At 44.8% G+C, this 21398-nt stretch overlaps 1 protein-coding gene across 4 annotated transcripts in view; it reads right to left on the bottom strand.

Moving 5' to 3' along the window:
* The window catches only part of FMNL3 (formin like 3), an 85520-nt gene that overhangs the window by 24642 nt on the left and 39480 nt on the right, over nucleotides 1–21398 (bottom strand). For all 4 annotated transcript variants that reach the window (XM_056798295.1, XM_056798296.1, XM_056798297.1 and 1 more), the window contains exons 2-4: nucleotides 2660–2743; nucleotides 1386–1466; nucleotides 1166–1242 (exon numbers count right to left, since the gene is read on the bottom strand). In XM_056798295.1, the coding sequence (XP_056654273.1) occupies nucleotides 1166–1242; nucleotides 1386–1466; nucleotides 2660–2743 (242 nt within the window). The remainder of the gene's footprint in view (nucleotides 1–1165; nucleotides 1243–1385; nucleotides 1467–2659; nucleotides 2744–21398) is intronic.

The raw sequence follows: 21398 nt of genomic DNA, 5'->3' as shown, positions 1-21398 counted from the left end.
AGGGAGCCCCCCAGGCGAGTGCGACGTGGGGATAAGGGAGGAGGCGGCTCCCCGCCAGCATCCAGCTTGGACAAGAGGCAAAAAGGCATCTGACATCACTGGGCTTTGTTCTCTCCCCTTTCCTTTGCTCCTCACAGGAAGTCAGGGAATACAGGGCTGGCAAGAGTCCTACTTAGACTCCCCCTCGGACCCTGAGTGTGCCCCTTCTCCCCACATAGTTGAAGAAAAGCCCAGAACAATCTGAAGCTTGTTATGCACGCTGAGGACGATAGACATGAGTTTGTAGCTTTGCTGGAGGGCAAGAGGAGGAGTATTCGACGTGGGAAATCGATGGTCGGCCAGGACGGGTAGGATGGCAATAATGCAGGAGACTGAGAAGCAGGAAAATGTCCAAAGGGAGCGATCAGGAGGAGGAAGATCCGGGGCAGGAGGATGAGCCCAGTAGGGAAGATAAGGTTTGGGGATGCGGGACTCCCTACCTGTGTTCAGTATTTGAAAAGCTGCCAGAAGAATACAGATTAGACTTGTTCTACTTGCCCCATGGAGGGGGAAGAACTAGGAGCTGTATAATGGGGAGAAGCTGCAGAAAGGCCAATTTTAGCTTGAAATAACCAAAAGCTCCTAACAAGGAGGAGCTGTCCCACAGCAGAAGCTCAGGAAGTAGGGAGTTCCCCGCTTCCTGGAGGGCACCAAAGAGGAGGTCCAAAAACCTCTCAGTCAGGATGATATAAATGGAGAGATTCTCATCAGACAAGCTGAGAGCCTGTTCTCTGCCTCTATTGGATCTCCTTGTCTTCAGCCCAGTTTTACATCCTCACTGGCCAGTGAAGCCGTGCACTTTTCTGTCTCACCCCTAAACCATGAGCTCTGCATTTCCCTCATTTCTGGGCTCTCGGGCCACTTCTCTTGGGCAGGAGAAGCCCCAATGTAGCTCAACGTCCGCGCGTCATTTAGAGAGTTAGAAGGATGGTTTGGAAACCAGAGTCTTGCCCCACTCTCAGGAAATATAAACTCTCTTTAGTTCTGTCAAACAGGGCAACCTGCTTGCCGGGAATCTTCCTGGAGCCTGAGGATCCCCGAGGATTCTAGGCCCTGGACAGCCAAAGGCCGCCGAGCCGGAAGAGAGACCCCCCTCTCATCAGCACGAAGGCCTCGTCTGACTTACCCAATGTAGTTAGTCCGAAGAGAGATCTCCAGTTCCCTCAGCACTTTGGTCGACTCTTGGACTCTCCTCCTGAACTTCTATAAATATCAAAGTCTCAGTCATTCCCGAAGGACCCCAACCCTGCTTCTGCAGACCAGAGCAACGCAGGCACCGCTTAAAGGGACCCTCCCCCGCCTCAGAGACCTCCCCCATTTCTTAACTGCACAGAAGGGTACATCACCTTCCGCGTCACGCTGGGGTCGAGGAAGCTCTGTAGTTTCTGGATGTAAGTATGGGGGGGATTCTTCACCTGAAATCGCTCCTGCAGACACAGAGTCACAGCCTGTCTCATCGCCTCCCAACAGCACCCAGGTTCCCCCTCTTCTGGCCTTCCTGCTCTCTCCTCCCCAAAGCGTTGCTTCCCCTCCCCATCACGGTGTCCCTTCATGCCAGCCGTTTGTGCTACTCCAGAAGAGCCTCTCCTGCCAAACCCAACACTCTCATCAATCCTCTGCGCCCAGGAGCCCAATCTACTCCTGATGGACGGACGAGAAGCAGCCAGAGATCAGAGGGAGAGAGGGGGCTGAGGTCACAAAAGTCCCATCTCCTACAGGCGTGCTCTCAAGCAGGGCTGCCTCATCTAGGTGTCGAAGCGATCCCGGAGGACCAGGGAGAAACACCCCCTCCTGGAAGGAGCTAGAAAACCAGGCTGTCTCCTGCTCCGTCTAGTCACACCCTTAACGATGCTGGAGGAGCCCGGCTTCCCTCTGAAATGTGGACCCTGAAGAGAACAAGCCCAGGAAAAAAGGGCAGCGACTTGGGGAAACAGGAGACAACAGGAAGAGCCGTGTTCAGCAATGAAGGGAATCACGACTGGCTCTGCTCCGTGTTTTCTCAGAGCTGAGCAGGAATCGTGGATCTTTCATGAAAGCGGAGGGCTGGTTATCCTATGGACCTGGAAGGCGCCACGATGCAGAGGCACGAGATGGGCCGGGCATAAAGAGGGTTCCCCGTACTGGGGAGGTGAATAATAAGCCCTAGCACAGCCCAGGAATACTGGCTGGGGGCAGAGTAAAGGATAAAGTAACCTGTGGAAGGTCCTGTCGGTTCTAAGGAGTCGGGGATGCGCCTAACCCTATTCTCCTGCCTTGAGACTCAGAAATTGGCTCTGACCCAGGAAATTCCTCGTGTTACAGACTGCAGTGCTGCGTTATTTTGGCTGAAAAAGTCCAAGCTGTCTAGCTAGAGCTGCCGAGGAAATTGCCTCCCAGGTTATTGCTTTTTCAGAGAAATCAAGAAAAAACAGAAGTCACTGTGGAAACTGAAAAGCAACTCTGCCATTTGGCTGGATCCCTCCAACTCTCCTACTGGGACATGAAGTGCAAGCTCCAGAAGCTGATCAGGTCATGCTCCATGGCTCAGGGATGGATTCCTCAAAGGACGGGAGCAGCCGACCTGCGTGGATGGGAAATGCAATTCCCTGTTTCCTTCCCTTTCCTTCCCTGACCCCAGTACCTGGTCACAGATGAGGTCCCACTTCTTCTCATTGTCATACTGTCTTAAGAGGCGAGCCTTGTCTGGAGGCAAATTCATGGAGCTCTGAAAAAAGAAGAAGAAATGAATCTGTGACTGTCAGAGGATGGGGACTGGACCGTGTCAGCTCTTTTCTGTTCCTGGGCCCCCTCAAAGCCCTTTGGGGAATGGGAGTAGGGCACGGGTCCCTGAACTTGTCATTTCACTAGTCAGGGGAGTGGATGGCAAGGAGATCTCCTTTGCCAACACAGCTTGTTAGCTCTTCTGTAAATCTGAGCCTTGGAGAGCTGTCTGACAGGGTGAGTGGCTTATCCCAGGTCACACAGCCAGAATGTAGCACGTAAGAGATTTGGGACTCCAAAGCAGCCTTCTCTCCTGTACCATGATGGTCTAAGCTTCAAAGGAAGAAGTAAACCTGATGAACTGCCATCACCACTTTCCCCCTTCTCCTGCCCGGGCTTCGTGGCTTTAGGGCTTACGAAAAGCAGAGGGCTAGATGGCATTAAAGGATTTCTGGACCTTGAAGATGCTAAGATGCAAGTGCAGGACACTGACACGGCATAGAAATAAGAGTCATCTCCGCTCCAGACCAGACTCAAGGTGCTCCAACAGCTCAGTTCTCCTTCAGCCCTACAGAAACTCCTAACAGTCATTTTCCTTAAGTGTCAGTGAACTCGCAGGTTCAGCCCCTTCCCCTTAACCTGGCACCAAGATTATCCCTTGTATGTGACCCAAGTTTTGCCCCTTTAATGTCATCTTTATTCTTCATCTTCTTCAATGCTTATGAGTCTTTCCATGTTTCCCCAAATTCTTTGTACTCATTTTTTCTCACAGACAATTATTATCATATCACACAATTTGTTTAGCCTTTCCTTAATTGTTGGGTATACACTGTTACCACAAATAACACCGTCAATATTCTTGTATGTTTTGACATGTTCTTCCTGTCACCGATTTGCCTATACTTGTTTTTAATATTAAAAGCCTATTTTAAAACTTTTTAATTCAATAGGTAATATTGGGAATATTTTTAAATATGAAAAAGCCTGTTTTTAAAACCTTTTTAATTCAATGGGTACTACTAGGAACATTTTTTTTCTCTAGCCTAACCTTTCTCAGACTTTTCCCTTTAGGAAAAAAAAAGAATAGAAGGTCAAGAAAAGAAGCAAAACAAAATAACAAACAAATACCTCCGGAAAATGGATTAAAGGTGATAAAATTTAGAACAAAAGTACTTTTTATCTAATTAAAGTTCATTGCATTCTCCATCTAATGAAGTAATTGGGTTGGAGGTGGGGTATTGGACACGGGGAAAGTCCTTTCAGTCCTTAAGAGCAGCAGTGTGGGAAAAAAAATTGAATAGTTTTAGGAAAAGATTAAGTCACTCTCATTCTATTAGGCACAGTAGAATGTTGCCCCAAAGCTATATTTTAACCTTTAAGAGTCCTATAAATGTTACCTGAAAATTGTCCTTTAGAAGAAAGATGTCCAAAGGCATGGAGAACTATTTGCCAGTTTGGACATTTCTCTTTTTAGATGAGAGATGCCTTGATTTAGAAAAATGTTATGTTAGTAAAACTATTTCTGGCATACTTGAACCTAAAACACTGATTATACTACTATGATCTTTTTTTCTTCAATACCTAAAATACATAGTGTACTAATAGTTCTATAGCATCTGTAGTTTGGAAAAGCAAAAATAGTTCTATCTAAAAAACATTACCTTTCCCCTTTCCCCTTGATAAGTGCAAGGATGTAATAGCTCCCTATCCATTATACAACTTATGGAACCTGAAGAGTTAGTTAAAATCTCCAACCGAGTGAAATTGGGAAGTAGCTGGACAACGGAAATCGAATGGTCAACTACTTACAAATTTAAAGACCAATACTAGAAAGATACAGTTGGATGATAGAACAGATGGGACAGAGAGAAACCCAAAGTAATATGGAACCTCATCATCGGAACCCCATTCCTAAATTAAGTTTCCAGTCCAATACCGGCAGCAACAAATTTGATGCCAATAGAACCAAAAATATGAACACCAAACAGAGAAGCTCTGGCTGAGGTTTCCACATGATCCCAGGGCCATAGAATTCTAGAACTGAAATAGAGGGAGAAAGATGGAGGGAGATGAGCTTTTCCCCCTACCCACGTAATAAAAGAGTGCAGCTGACAGAGATGCAAAATAAATTCTGAAATGGGGATCAGAATGATAAAAAATAAAAAGTGATATACAAATACAAAAGTAAAAATAGTCTCTACCCTCAAAGAGTTTCCATTCTAATGGAGGTGACAACCCAAAGGAAAATTTCAGCCAAGGAAGGGCATTTTAAAAAATTTTTATTTAATTGATTTAGAATATTTTTCCATGGTTACATGATTCATGTTCTTTCCCTTCCCCCCCCCCCATAGCCAACAAGTGATTCTACTGGGTTTTACATGTGATCAAAACCTATTTCCATATTATTAATATTTGTACAAGAGTGATCATTTAGAGTCTACATCCCCAATCATATCCCTATCAACACATGTGATCAAGCAGTTGTTTTTCTTCTGTGTTTCTTTTTTTTTTTCAATTTATTTATTTAGTCAATTTAGAACATTATTCCTTGGTTACAAGGATCACATTATTTCCCTCCATCCCCTCTCCTCACCCCTTCCCACAGCTGACGTGCAATTTCATTGAGTATTACATGTGTTCTTGATCAGAACCTATTTCCATATTGTTGGTGTTTGCACTAGGATGATCATTCAGAGTCTACATCCTCAGCCATATCCCCTCAACCCATGTATTCAAGCAGTTGTTTTTCTTCTGTGTTTCTACTCACACAGTTTTTCCTCTGAATGTGGATAGTGGTTTTTCTCATTGATCCCTCTGGGTTGTTCAGGCTCACTGTATTGCCACTAATGGAGAAGTCCATTAAATTTGATTGTATCACAATGTATCAGTCTCTGTGTACAATGTTCTCCTGGTTCTGCTCCTCTCACTCTGCATCAATTCCTGGAGGTCATTCCAGTGCCCTTGGAATTCCTCCACTTTATTATTCCTTTGAGTATTCCATCACCAACATATACCACAATTTTCTTCATTGTTTCTGCTCCCACAGTTCTTTCTCTGAATGTGGATAGTGTTCTTTCTCATAAGTCCCTCAGAATTGTCCTGGATCATTGCATTTCTGCTGGTAGAAAAGTCAATTATGTTCAATTGTGCCACAGTGTATCAGTCTCTGTGTACAATGTTCTCCTGGCTCTGCTTCTTTCACTCTGCATCACTTCCTGGAGGTTGTTCCAGTCTCCATGGAATTCCTCCACTTCATTATTCCTTTGAGCACAATAGTATTCCATCACCAACATATACCACACTTTGTTCAGCCATTCCCCAATTGAAGGGCATCCCCTTGTTTTCCAATTTTTTGCCACCACAAAGAGCGCAGCTATGAATATTCTTGTACATGTGTTTTTCCTTATTATCTCTTTGGGGTTAAAACTCAGCAGTGCTATGGCTGGATCAAAGGGCAGACAGTCTTTTAGTGCCCTTTGGACATAGTTACAAATGGCCTAAGGAAGGGCATTTTGAAAGGATGAGATTGGAGTCACAGACAGGGAATAGAATGACATACCCCATCCAGAAAAAATGGCAGAATGGATTTGATCATGTTTCATTGCTCCAAATCTAGAGCAACCTGTGAAAGGAAGGATCAGGGCTAGACAGGATGGAGTGAAGTACAGTCAGTCAAACATTAAGTGCTTCATATATACATGGCATCAGTATATGTGCCAGGCATTGTACTTAGGGTTTGGGGGACATAAAGGAAGGAAAAACTTGATCCCTTGTCCTCAAGAACCTCACATTCTGATGGGGGGCAAATACATGCAGCAGCCCTGTCCACACAAGATATATACAGAGTAGATCGAAAGTAATCTCAGAAGTGATACACTAGCAGCAGGGAAGGTTGGGGAAAGTGGAATCTATGTTGAATTTTCAAGAAAATCTGATAAGTTGGGAACCAGAGAGAATATTCTGTCTGAGGACAGGGGGGAAGAGAAAGACAGACAGACAGACAGACAGACAGACAGACAGAGACAGAGTAAGGGAAGGACAGAGGAAAGGGACAGAGAGACAATGAGGGAGAAACAGACAGAAACAGAGAGAGGGACAGAGAGACAGGGAGACAGAGTGAGGAGAGAGAGACAGTCAGAGACAGACAGATAGAAGGACAGAGAGACAGATAGAGGGAGACAGACAGAAAGAGGGACAGAGAGACAGAGTGAGGGGGAGAGAAAAACAGAGACAGAGAGAAGCATACAAAGAGAGAGAGAGACAGAGAAAGAGACAGAAAGTGAGTATGGAAGGTATAAAGTATAAGGCCAGAAGAGCAGATGACTCAATGGATAGACAGCCAAGCCTAGAGCTGGAAGGTACGCAACTCTTTCAGTGTCCAGGATTTAGAGATCTGAAAAAAAAGAATTCCAAGATTTTGTTCTGAGCCTTTCAAGTGTCTACATGAGCTGAAAAGAGCATTTAAGTTGTATGAGCCTAGTTTTGAGGATGTGGAGATTTTGCTATCTGAATTGTTTAGCCCCCAAGAACAAGCCCAATTCATAAAGAGGACTGGGGAAGACATGAATTTGACGAACTGGCCAGAATTTTATGAAGATTTTGATTTCTCTTGACCCTTGAACCTCACTTATCTCAGAAAGGCGCATGAGGACTTGTTAGAAGCAATTAAATCATTTTGTAACAGACCAAATGCATGGAGTAAATTTGAGAGACTGAGGCAGGAGCAAACAGAGCATCCTTCTGCCTATAATGACAGACTGATGGAAAATGCTGAGGCAATATTAGGTTACATGCAAGATAGTCAGGAAGCCATCCTACATGTTAAGAGGCAGTTTCTGAAAGGATGTTTACCAACACTCAAACAATTCTTTAAGAATTTTTGCCCAAATTACAAAACATTATCAATTTAAGAATTAAAAGATTCAGCGATTTACCTATATGACACATACTGAGCAGCAAAAAGAAAAAGAACTGAAACAGAAATTGGAAGAAACAAAAGAAACCCTTAGGCAGAAGGAGATAGAGAAGGTCAAAAACCTTGCAACTATTAAGACCTTCCCACAACAAAGACTACAATATCAATCTAAAGGGCAAGGGGATACTAGGAAATGCTTCCTGTGTCAGAAAGTTGGACACATAGTTAGATTCTGTCCACTGAAAGCAAGATATGAGCAGGGTAATAACAGAGGCTCACAATATCAGAACCAGGTTGCACATAGAGTAGAAAAAGAAATTGAAGGTATTAAAATTGGTAATGAGGAGACCAAGCTATCACCCTTTGTGGATGACATGATGGTCTACTTAAAGTATCCTAGAGAATCAACTAAAAAGCTAGTGGAAATAATCAACAACTTTAGCAAAGTTGCAGGAATCAAAATAAACCCACATAAGTCATCAGCATTTCTATATATCTTCAACACATCTCAGCAGCAAGAATTAGAAAGAGAAATTCCATTTAAAATCACCCTAGACAATATAAAATACTTGGGCATCTATCTGCCGAGAAAACACAGGAACTATATGAACACAACTACAAAACACTTTCCACACAATTAAAACTAGATCTATACAATTAGAAAAACATTAACTGCTCATGGGTAGGACAAGCTAACATAATAAAAATGACAATCCTACCCAAACTTATTTACTTATTTAGGGCCATACCCATCGAACTACCAAAAAACTTTTTTACTGAATTAGAAAAAACCATAGCAAAGTTCATTTGGAAGAACAAAAGATCAAGGCTATCCAGGGAAATCATGAAAAAAAAATGCAAAGGAAGGTGGCCTTGCAGTCCCAGATCTCAAACTATACTATAAAGCAGTAGTCATCAAAACAATATGGTACTGGCTAAGAGACAGAAAGGAGGATTAGGAATAGACTTGGGGTAAATGACCTCAGCAAGACAGTCTATGATAAGCCCAAAGATCCCAGCTTTTGGGACCAAAATCCACTATTTGATAAAAACTGGGAAAATTGGAAGACAGTATGGGAGAGATTAGGTTTGGATCAATGTCTCACACCCAACACCAAGATAAACTCAGAATGGGTGAATGACTTGAATATAAAGAAGGAAACTATAAGTAAATTAGATGAACACAGAATGTCAGACCTTTGGGAAAGGAAAGATTTTAAAACCAAGCAAGATTTAGAAAAAAATCATAAAATAGAAAATAAATAATTTTGATTATATCAAATTAAAAAGATTTTGTACAAACAAAACTAATGCATCCAAAATTAGAAGGGAAGTAACAAATTGGGAAACAATCTTCATAACAAAAACCTCTGACAAAGGTCTAATTACTCAAATTTACAAAGAGCTAAATCAGTTGTACAAAAAAATCAAACCATTCTCCAATTGATAAATAGAAAAGGGACATGAATAGGCAATTTTCAGTCAAAGAAATCAAAACTATTAATAAGCACATGAAAAAGTGTCTTAAATCTCTTATAATCAGAGAGATGTAAATCAAAACAACTCTGAGGTATCACCTCACACCTAGCAGATTGGCTAACATGACAGCAATGGAAAGTAATGAATGCTGGAGGGGATGTGACAAAGTCAGGACATTAATGCATTGCTGGTGGAGTTGTGAATTGATCCAACCATTCTGGAGGGCAATTTGGAACTATGTCCAAAGGGCACTAAAAGACTGTCTGTCCTTTGATCCAGTCATACCACTGCTGAGTTTTAACCCCAAAGAGATAATAAGGAAAAATATATGTACAAGAATATTCATAGCTGCACTCTTTGTGGTGGCAAAAAATTGGAAAAAAGGGGATGCCCTTCAATTGGGGAATGGCTGAACAAAGTGTGGTATATGTTGGGGATGGAATACTATTGTGCTCAAAGGAATAATAAAGTGGAGGAATTCCATGGGAACTGGAACGACCTCCAGGAAGTGATGCAGAGTGAGAGGAGCAGAGCCAGGAGAACATTGTACACAGAGACTGATACACTGTTGTACAATCGAATGTAATGGACTTCTCCATTAGTGACAGTGCAGTGATCCTGAACAACCCAGACAGATATAGGAGAAGAAATATTATCCACATTTAGAGGAAAAACTATGGGAGTAGAAACACAGAAGAAAAACAACTGCTCGATTACATGGGTCAAGGGGATATGATTGGGGATGTAGACTCTAAATGAACATCCTGGTGCCAACACCAACAACATGGAAATAGGTTCTGCTCCAGGACACATGTAATACCCACTGGGAATTGCACGTCAGCTATGGGAAGGGCGGGGGGAGGGGAGGGAGGAATAGAATATGATTTTTGTAACCAAGGAATAATATTTGAAATTGATCAAATTAAAATAAATTAAAATAAAAATAAAATAAATAAAACTTAAAAAAAAAAGAACTGGGCTGCACAATGTAAAGGGTACAAGAACTACAATAGAGAACAAACATATAACACAAATAAGCCCAAATGTTGTGACCATTGCCAACTAAAAGAACAGGCATTTCCTGATCTTAAGACAATGCAGCATTTGATCAGCAAAGGCACAAAACCCAAATATTCAACTACCCTTTGTAAAGGAAACCCCCAATACACCACATGAAACCAGAAGAAAACTAAATTTAATGCAGAGAGGGTGCAAAGATGGGAAACAGGGGCTGTCACGCCAGGGAGGACAAGAAAAGAACTGGTGGTGGGAAGAGAGAGAGACAGAGAGAGAGAGAGACAGAGAGAGAGAGACAGAGAGAGAGACAGAGAGAGAGAGACAGAGAGAGAGAAAGAGAGAGAGAGAGAGACAGAGAGAGACAGAGAGAGAGACAGAGAGAGAGAGACAGAGAGAGAGAGAGACAGAGAGAGACAGAGAGAGAGAGACAGAGAGAGAGAGAACAAGAATTTGAAACAAAGAAATGGAAGAGATGGAGAGGGAGTCACAAAAAGACATATTAGACATGAAAAACAAAGTATTTGAGTATTAGAGGGGCACAGAAGAAAGCAATGGGAAAACTAAAGGATTCATTGGTTTTGGGTTTGCTTATCTGTCATTACTTTTTCAGTACAAATTCCTACTATGTAAAGTATAAAAAGGCTGGAAAGATAGAGAAGTGCTGAAGAGAACCCTTTATATTTCATCATGAAGGTAGTAAGGAGCTATTGGAATTTACTAAATTGGGGGTGGGGATGACATGGTCAGACCTGAGCTTTAGGGAAATCACTGGCAACTGAGTGGAGAAGCTGGTGGTGGGCAGACCAACCAGAAGGGAGGTGACAGGACTTGAGCTAGGGTGGTGGCTGCTGTGAGTGGAGAGAAGGAGGTACAGGACAGATGCTATGAAATGAGAAATGACAAGACTTAGCAAAAGACTGAATATGTGAGATGAGTCAGAAAAGAGTCAAGGATGACTGACTGGGAAGATTGTGGTTCTCTCGACAGTAATAAGGAAATTTGTGAGAAGGGAGTGTTTGGGGGAAAGAAAATGAATTCTGATTTTGAACATGTTGACTATGAGATGTCGACATCCCTGGGAAAGAGCAAGCTAAATTCTTAGCTTCAGGAAATTCTATTGCCCACATCTTAGTGGTGAGGTGGGGTGTGTCCCATTGGAGAAAGAACATCCTTAAGCCAAAAGGAGGGAAACTTAGCACTATAATTAGAAGTTCCATGGAGACATAGAGACCAAGTAAAATACATTATGAACAACTAGACCTAGAGACATGCAGATGCAGTATTAGCTAGGAGACTTGAGAAGGAAGTGTAGAGTGGGGAGTGCTTCTGCCAGTAAATAAGCAGCCTGACTTGGAATTGTTTTTAAATGGACTTAGTAGAAAGCTGTGACATTCTTTCTTGGTTTACCTTTTGCTCTGCTTCCAATTCATTTGCCTGCTAAGCCAGAGAGTATCTTAAGAGTGTCTTAACCCCGATAAAGAAAGAGAAAAGTCAAGAAGGAGAAGGGAACCTGAGCTGAAGGTTTTATGGCTGGGTATAATGGTGATGACCAAACAGCCTGCAGCTCCCTCTTATCAGAGAAAGGTGCTATCTGCTACATCTTTGAAGACTGGACCAGAGATGGCCAGTGGTCCTGAAGAGATAAACCCAGAAGCTGGTAGGAGGAACCATCCCCAAGAGAGATGATGCAGTCATCAGCCATTTACACGCAGATACCTAGTCTGTGGCACATACTAGAACCGATGCAACTAGTAATGATAGATGGATGACTTTATATAGATGTAATTATGGATATAATAATATAAAATGATATATATTTGATATGTGACCACATATAAAATACACTCACACACACATATACATATGGCAGCTGATATTAAACGAGGGATACAAATCTGAACATAGTACAAAATATGGTAGGAAAGATGCATTTGTGACCAGCACTGGGCCATCTAGCTGCCTATATTCATCTCTCACATATAAAAACATACAATTGGCACCCCAGCAATAATCTATGCCTAACCATGAAGCAATAGGCTTAAGACAGCAATAAAAGCAGAACACGTAACCACCATGGTCTGCACACAGCCAGTCAGTGGAAGGGCTGAGAATGTCTCCTCACTCTCCATCTGGTATTCTTCCAATGAGCCCATGAGCCTTGGTGCCTCTTGGATCTATTGGCCAGCTGACTATTATGCCTAGCTATGAAAAGAGATTTCTACCGACTTCCCAGAGGAGAAAGAGGATGGTTAGAGTGGAAGCAATGCATCTGCACTCCGCTAGAAGCTCTCTCTTCTTGGCTATACCAGGAAAGTCTTTCCCTGACCACCATGATATTAGCTGCATCACCGTATACTTCCTCGAGCACCAGGCCACTCGCTGCCTTCAGGCAGAAGATGAGATGTGTTCTGACTCTCCTGGGTTTCATTCAAGGCACTATGGAAGCCCAGGGTCTAAGGAGATAGAAGAAGTCAAGGGATCCTGTTAATTTTGGTTCCTCAGAAATTAAGGGAATACAGAATGGAGGAAATGGGTGGTGGGTGACAGGAGTGCACGTCAGTCAGGCCCACAAGTTGTTCCATTCTCAATCTTTCCTCTGGTTCTTGCCACCCCGAAGATGTTCATTTTGAAATGTAGAGGGGGGGTGTAGGTGGCTTAGTGAATGGAGAGTCAGGCCCAGAGACAGGAGGTCCGTTCTGGCCTCAGACACTCCATCACTGTGTGACTCTAGACAAGTCACTTCATCCCCACTGCTCAGCCTTGGAACCAATAAAGTATTGATTCTGAGATGGAAGGTAAGGGTTAAAAAAAAAGAAGAAAGGTAGCTCCATGCCCTGAGTGCTGAAATGTGATAGGGAAGGAAGTAGTTGGAAACTCCCCAACCCCATCAGATCTAAGCAGTAGCAAGGGCCCTGGATTGGGAGTCCCCAAGACTTGAGTGTGATTTCTGGAAGTTACCAACTTCCTCTTCTGCTAATGTGGAACTAATAATACTTGCACTGCAATGATCTCACCAGACTGCTATGAGCAAAGCACTTCATAAGCCAGAAAGTGCTGTATAGATGTGAGGGGGTGCTCGGAACCTTGCAAGAACTAAGAGGCTGACCAGAGCATCACCCAAGGAAACAAGCCTCTGCTTCAGCTGCCTTTCCCAACCTTTGGCCGAGAATCAGTCCTCTTGATTTCTACCACTCACCTTGTTATGGTCATGTGGGGGAGACCCTGGGAAAGTCCCTTCACGTCTGTGTGCCTCAGTTTCATCAACTATAAAATGGGGAGAATGATAGCCTCTACCTCTCAGAGCTGCTATGAAGACTATCTATAAAGCACTTTGCTAATCTTAAAGCACTCTATAAATGCCAGATATTATTATTATTATTGCCATTGTTGTTATTAATAGTAAGCCCTGCAGAGCTACTCATACCAATAGTTTGTTCATCGTTGCCCTGGGCTTTGACCAAAACATTCAATTAAACGGAGTGCCATGATCTTCAAGAAGAGGCAGATGGAAACCCAAGTGAGGAAGTAAAAGAAAAAGGCGACAGCCAATATGGTCAGAAAAGAGAAATGGAGAAGGGGGGGGGGGGGGGAACAAATTGGTAGAAACTAAGAAAATCAAGGGAAAACCCACACAGACACACAAACCCTTTCATAAGGAAGAAGCCAAAATGATGCTGACACTTCCAGATAAAAGCCTAAAATGGCCATTTCATCTGAGTCACAGATCAACCCAAGCAGATAATAGGCTAATTTAAGGCCAAATCTCTTCATGCTCCTGAACAGTGAAACGAAGCCTGGATGTCAAGTCAGAGACTGGGGGGTCGAATCCCTAGCTTTGAGACTTGAAATCAGAGCCCCTGAGTTTTAATCCCAATTCTGTTCCTTTGGACATGGCACTCACTGCACTCCTTTTCCTTATCTGTTAAATAAGGTTGGCTTAGAAAACCTCGAAAGGTCCCCTCCAACTCTAAATGGATGATGTTACAATTTGTAGTCAAAAGACCCGAGGCTGACCTTCCTCAGTTCCCCCTCTGTCATAAGATAGAAGGGTTCTCTGAGGATTTGGTCTCTGCTCTGACTTTACTCCCCTGAGCCAGGACAAGAAAAATCCAAACAGAAAATAGAAGCAAGAATGTGTTGTTTTTTTAAAAAAGGGCTCTGGTTTAGGTTTACACCAATCATAGTAATGCCAGGAACTGAAGCAAAAAGGGTAAAGCTGAAAAGGAAAGAAGGAAAATGTTCCAGAACTTTCCCAGGGAGGTGGTTCTGGAGGCTTTGAGAAAGGCCCAGGAAGTGGGCTTATTCTGAGCAGATCCTAAGATCATCCATTTAGCAGAAGTTATCTAATCCCCAGAGAAGGGCACTGATTTAACCAAAGCCACAAAGGTAGGCGAAGGCCAAAATCTGGGTGCTCTGACCCCAAATCCAGCATCTTGAGGACAATCTTGAGTCACAGGACGGAGTTTTTGCTCCTTCCCCACCCTCCTGTCTCTGAAATTTCTCACCGGAATGCTCCCTAAAGGGAAGCTCCCCTGAACCCCGAGACAGCCTTCCACCCAAAGGAACTGAGCCTGGAACTACCCAGGAGATGAAACAGGACATTGTTCCGAGCACCATATGCTTTTATTAATGCTATTGAGCCCCTGGCAACATGCCACTACAGTACAAATCAATCCTATTTTCTACTGCTGTACAGAACTGGCCAGATCCTTGACAGAGCCGGACAAGCCCTGCACCCCGGGCGGATGCCACCCATGGGTAACCCCCAATCCTGGGCCCTCCTCCCAAATTCCAGTGGGGGAGGTGGAAGCTCTCCTTGGAGTCAGGCTGGGCCCAGCGAGCCATTGTTCTCCTTGAGCTAACGTCCCTCCCTTGGCCAACCTAGAGATGGCAGGATGCTCGATTCCCATCGCCCTGCTTCCCGTTGGAGGCTGCAGCCAGCCCGATGCAGTAGCAGCTCCCAGACAATGAGAGTTATTTTCAGCCAGTGACTGTAACACAAGCCAGCTGGCGAGGATGCTGGGCAGGAGTCCTCCTCCTCCACCCAGTCCTCCCGAGGGCTCAGAGCCCACTCGGCTGCCTTCCCTGTTTATTTATGCTGTTGTATCTGCTTTGGCTCCTCCGGACTCCCAAATGAAACGCAATTCTGTGAAATAAAGAAGCCTGATCACAGGTAAAAACCCAGAATCGTAGGAGTCCAGACCGAAGAGGCAGTCCCTGCCAGAACACCCCCACTTTGCTGCGGCCTGTCAGTGGAGGAGGACGGGGCTCCCCGCCTGTCAGAGGGGGAGGAAGGGGCTCCCCGCCTGTCAGAGGGGGAGGAAGGGGCTCCCGGCCTGTCAGTGGGGGAGGACGGGGCTCCCGGCCTGTCAGTGGGGGAGGACGGGGCTCCCCGCCTGTCAGAGGGGGAGGAAGGGGCTCCCGAGTGGTGGGAGGACGGGGCTCCCCACCTGTCAGAGGGGAAGGACGGGGCTCCCGGCCTGTCAGGGGGGGAGGACGGGGCTCCCCGCCTGTCAGTGGGGGAGGACGGGGCTCCCCGCCTGTCAGTGGGGGAGGACGGGGCTCTCCGCCTGTCGAGGGGGAGGATGGGGCTCCAGGAGGACGGGGCTCCCGGCCTGTCAGTGGGGGAGGACGGGGCTCTCCACCTGTCGAGGGGGAGGATGGGGCTCCGGGAGGACGGGGCTCCCCGCCTGTCAGTGGGGGAGGACGGGGCTCCCCGCCTGTCAGAGGGGGAGGACGGGGCTCCCCGCCTGTCAGTGGGGGAAGGACGGGGCTCCCGGCCTGTCAGTGGGGGAGGACGGGGCTCCCGGCCTGTCAGTGGGGGAGGACGGGGCTCTCCGCCTGTCGAGGGGGAGGATGGGGCTCCGGGAGGATGGGGCTCCCCGCCTGTCAGTGGGGGAGGACGGGGCTCCCCGCCTGTCAGAGGGGGAGGACGGGGCTCCCCGCCTGTCAGTGGGGGAGGACGAGGCTCCCGGCCTGTCAGAGGGGGAGGACGGGGCTCCCCGCCTGTCAGTGGGGGAAGGACGGGGCTCCCCGCCTGTCAGTGGGGGAGGACGGGGCTCCCGGCCTGTCAGTGGGGGAAGGACGGGGCTCCCGGCCTGTCAGTGGGGGAAGGACGGGGCTCCCGGCCTGTCAGTGGGGGAGGACGGGGCTCTCCGCCTGTCGAGGGGGAGGATGGGGCTCCGGGAGGACGGGGCTCCCCGCCTGTCAGTGGGGGAGGACGGGGCTCCCCGCCTGTCAGAGGGGGAGGACGGGGCTCCCTGCCTGTCAGTGGGGGAGGACGAGGCTCCCGGCCTGTCAGAGGGGGAGGACGGGGCTCCCGGCCTGTCAGTGGGGGAGGACAGGGCTCCGGGAGGACGGGGCTCCCGGCCTATCAGTGGGGGGAGGACGGGGCTCCGGGAGGACGGGGCTCCCGGCAATACTGCGGGATCTCCAGGCAGTGGTCGGCTCCAAAGACAAAGCGCACGAGGCTGCTCTCTCTGCCTTCCTCCCTACGACCCACCCCCACTTCTGGAGCTGGAGTTTGGCGAAGAGAATTTGAGACAGACAGTCGTGGAATGAGCCTGAGTCAATTACTAAAGCCTTTGGGAGAAGCATATCCGGTGGCAGAAAGGAAATCGCAGGAACAGCTAATGACACTTGGCCAGAGGGAGCTCCAAGCCCTGGCTCACAGCGGAGGACGGAAGCAGGGCACTGGGACTCTCCTCACCCGCCTCCCCAGGCCCGGGCAGCAGAGCGAGAAGGGTATGGCCGCAGCAGTTCCCTGGGCTGCCCTCCGGGACTCCTCGTGACTGTCCGAGCTGCCAATCCCACGGAGCAGACCTAAGAGAGGCCCTCTCTGGGCCCCGTCCCAACTCAGAGGGCAGCAGGAAGACACCGAATGGAGGTTCCCTGGACCTGCGCCCTGAGAGTCGATCAGCCCGACCTCTGGGCCACGGCTTTCTAGCAAGAGGCAGGGGGCTCCCGGCCCTCCAGGATGGACAGCGGCTGCCTCCAGGGGCTCAGAGCCCATCTCAATGGGAGCCCTAGGGACCGTGAGCCCCCTTCCACGATGAGGGTCCCCTGTCAGAATCTGAAAGAAGCGCCAGGCTAGAAGGCTTTCCCCCAAACTGGATTTTAGACAGGCCTTTAAGCAAAGGCTAACCACTCTCAGGCTTGAGCTTGTGCCTCCTTGTTTCCCCATGCTTTGCTCTCTCAGCCCTCCCATTTAATAAGGCGGGCTATGAGCAGAGCTCTGCTCACTGCCATGGGCTCATCCTGGGGCTCTTCAGACAGAGCTGAGAGGCCTCTTTCGGGGCAAGAAGAAGCCAAACCCCACTTCTAGACAAGCCAAGGACACAGCAGGGGAATGGCTCGGGCCAGAGCTGGGGACAGACACAGAGTAAGTGTCCTATCCAAGCAGGAACGTGACGACGCTTGAGATTTCTGTAGCACTTGATGTTTATAAAGTGCTTTCAGCCACTTTCTCATGAAGTCAACCTCAAAATAGCAGGACCTAAACCCTGACTTGTAAAGCAATCATCTGTATGGCATCCCAATGGTCAACGCACTGGCGCCCGCCAACAACCGACAATCTCAGTTATGGAAAAAGCTTGTTGCTTCTTCCAAACTAGCCGGGCTGAGCAGACCAGCAACTGCAGGAACTTGGTCAGCAAGCTGGTTTCCCAACCCGTGATGCCTCAGACTGGTGGTTAGCCTGACCAAAGCACACTCCTTGTTACTCACAATGGAAACAAATCATCTGAGGGGAACTGAACTCCTAAAGTCTTTGCGGCAAGAACCTTAGATTCTGTGTTTTAAATGAATTCGTCCATTTTGTTTTCATACAACAAATATTTTCCAATAAACAAACAAAACCCCTACAGCGTAGTTACCCAAGAACAATTAAACAAAATTGACCAACATGATTGCATTGATATTAAATATTATAATCATTTTCCAATTTTGCAGCTCACTAATTGTTAAGAAAAAGAATGGGCTTTAAATCTGGAAGAATGGTACTGATCCTGCCTCCTGTTACCTCTTAGTATTGATTTTATTTACCCTGTTGTAGGAATTTAGACTCTATTGTCTAGGTTCTCTATCATCTTATATCTCAGAATTCTTCATATTTGCCATTCATTAGTGTAGTAATTTTCCATCACAATAATATATCAGTTTATTTGGCCATTTCCTTTGAACTCTGCATCCTCCCACTGGCCAGCCAGTGTTCTCTTTCCTTGAAGAGTTGCAATGGGGGTGGGGGGGATGGACCCTAACAAGGAGGAGAACCCTTAGAGGATGCATTGGTTCTATTGTTACATTATTAAAGGGTTTGGTCACTGGCATGAAGCGGACAAATGCTTGGTTCACCTTTTATTACTTCCTTTCAATCATTCACTTATTCAATTTTTCTTTCATTTAATACATTAGTGATTTGTGATTTTATCCATATGGGTTACTTCTCCAAAAACAAGACTAGAAACTCCTCTTTTGTCTTATTAGATAGCCTTTGTGAGATGCTGTGGATGAAAAAATTTCTAATCCTATTGCCAACCTAGTAATGAACAGAGTTATTCCAAAATGCTATTGCCAGGATCAATTCCTTTTCTAAAAACCTTCTCTTCCTAAATTGAATACTTCCCTTTCTGGGCTACAAATGTAATCTTTGGTTCATTCCATAAGCCCTAGTCTTTTTTGTTTCCTAGTCTCTTGCTTACTCCCTTCATTTTTAAAATAAGTTTTATTTCTGTCTTTTGATTTTGTACCTGTTACTTCTAGATACAGATACATTCATCCCAGGATGGCAAAATTGAACTCTCCCTAACAATGACAATTAAAGGGAAAAAGTGACCACCACTGATAAGGTAATGCATCATTCTGCTAGTGTAGTCTCCCATTTCTCTACCTAAAAGGAGAGAGCCATGTTTCTTCATCATTTCTCTGGGGCAGTAACTAGGTTTTCAATTCAAAAGTTTGGTTTCCTTCTAGTGAGCTTTTCATCTGTACTATTGTCATCATATTTTTCATTCTTCTGATTCTGCTTATTTCAATCTGTATCAGGTCATATAAATCTGCAAATGTTTCTCTGAATTTCTACCATGGTGTATTCAAATATTTTTCTAATCCATAGGTATCTACTTTGCTTCCAGTTCTTTGTTAACCACAAAAACTGGTGCTATGGATGTTTTGGAATATTGGAAATTTGTTTCTGTCTCTGACCTCCTAATAGTATACACCCATTAATGGGATCTTGGGTCATGTTATTATTGGAAACGTGCTTAAGCTTACCTACACCATAGGCCTCTCCATTGACCACGGAATCACCCATAACTTTGATTCTTTGGAGACTAACATTCTGAGATTTGCAACTATACAGCATTCCCAGGATCATTCTACCAGGAAGATTAGAATATTAAAAGCACTACCCAATTTTCCAAGAGCATTCTAGACTACTTGGTTCCTTCTGTTTCATCCTGGGTCCACTTGACCATTCATCCACATTGTCTACTCTACTTATACATCTACAACAGTAGACTGCCCTCTCAACTGCTTTGTCCAGTTGGATGCAATATTGACAATAGAGAAAATTGTATGAAAGTGTGGGCAGTTAGACTTCTCTCTTTAATCAAAAATTTCAGTGCAGAAGCCTTGTAATTTTCTAGGATTCAATGCAACATCACCCACTAACTGAAACATCTCAAAGAACTCATTATCTATATAGGGAATCCATCTTCCATCTGGACCATACATTAAACATCTTCTACAACAGTGGTGAACACTTTTTCTAAGTATGTATTCTTTCCAGATTAAGCTTCACATGACATTAATAATCAGAGAGTGGCTGAAGGTAATAATTACATCTGCAGTTTCATTTAACAAGAAATCTTGTACTATGTCAAAACCTACAATAGTGTCTCTTTGAAGGAGGAGAGCCACTGAAGTTGGCTGCATTTTGCCTTGACAAACAATGACCAGAGGGAATTCTTATGATTGCCGAAGCTTCCAGTCAGGTGAATTCATTAAAGAGGCAACCTGCCCTAATCAATAAGAACTATTGGGAAAATTAACAAGTAGTTGGGGGAAAAAATAGGTTTAGACTAATATCTTACACCATATACTATGATAAATTCAAGATGGCTACATGACCTGAATATAAAAATTTATAGCATAAGAAAAAATTAGAAGTGAATTGGATCAAGTATTTTCAGAGCTATGACTCGACAATTTTTTAACCAACTTAGCACTAGGAAATGGCAAAAGATTGTAAAAAATAGACTCGAATACAGGACTACAATCGCCACAAGCCTTTGCTCCACTTCCCCAGAATGCCTTGTAATCTCACCTGGGCCGAGATCGAGAAGGTATTTAAGCTGATTCAAAGGCTTTTGAGGGGCTTGGCTCTTTTTGGACTTCCGTTTTGGAGCAGGCGGTCTCTTGCGTGATGTGAGGTTATTTTGTCTAGGCCTCTGGCCTAGGCACATGTTTCTTACTTGTATATTTTTTAATCTTTAACCTTTAATAAACCTCTAAAAAATATAATACTCCTTGCAGAGAGAAACTAATTTCTATCTGCCTCAGTCTCCCCATCTCCCCTAATTTTTAACTGTTACAAGATAAAGTAGATAATTTTGGCTAAATGAAACTGAAAATCTGTGTTAACAAAGTCATGGAAGCTAAGAAGCTAAGATAATCCTTGACTTGGGTAAAAATCTTTGCATCAAGCATCTGTAATAAGGATCTGATCCAAGATAAGTGAGAATTAATGCAAATATAAATCTAAAAGACATTTTCTAGTATTTTAGTAGTCAAAAGAGAAGAACAAGGAATTCTCAAAAGGGACAAACAACAATATGATATTAAAAATTATAAATCACAAAAATTGCAGGTCAAAACAACTCTGAAGTTTTACCTCATATGCTGCAAACTGGGGGAAATGGCCAAAGATAGAAAGTCAATGTTGTATGTACTATTTGAACCAGATTATGGGGATCCAAAGAATCCACTGATAAGTAGAAAAGTCCCCATATACTCTAAAATATTTATAGCAGCACATTTTATGATAGCTAAGAACTAGAAACAAAGTAGATGCTCCTCAACTGGGGAAAGCTAACAAATTGGAGTATGTGAATGTGATGGAATATTCTGTACAATAAGAAAGGATGAATACAGAAAAGGATGGAAAAGTTTATATGAACTGATGCAGACTAAAGTAATCCAAGCCAAGAAAACCAATGACACCAATGGAAATGAAAACAACTATATACCA

Source organism: Monodelphis domestica, chromosome 5 (genome assembly GCF_027887165.1).
Source record: "Monodelphis domestica isolate mMonDom1 chromosome 5, mMonDom1.pri, whole genome shotgun sequence".
NCBI classification, from domain to species: domain Eukaryota; kingdom Metazoa; phylum Chordata; class Mammalia; order Didelphimorphia; family Didelphidae; genus Monodelphis; species Monodelphis domestica.
The sequence above is the reverse complement of the archived record's forward strand: the minus strand, read 5'-3'. Positions and strand labels throughout refer to the sequence as shown.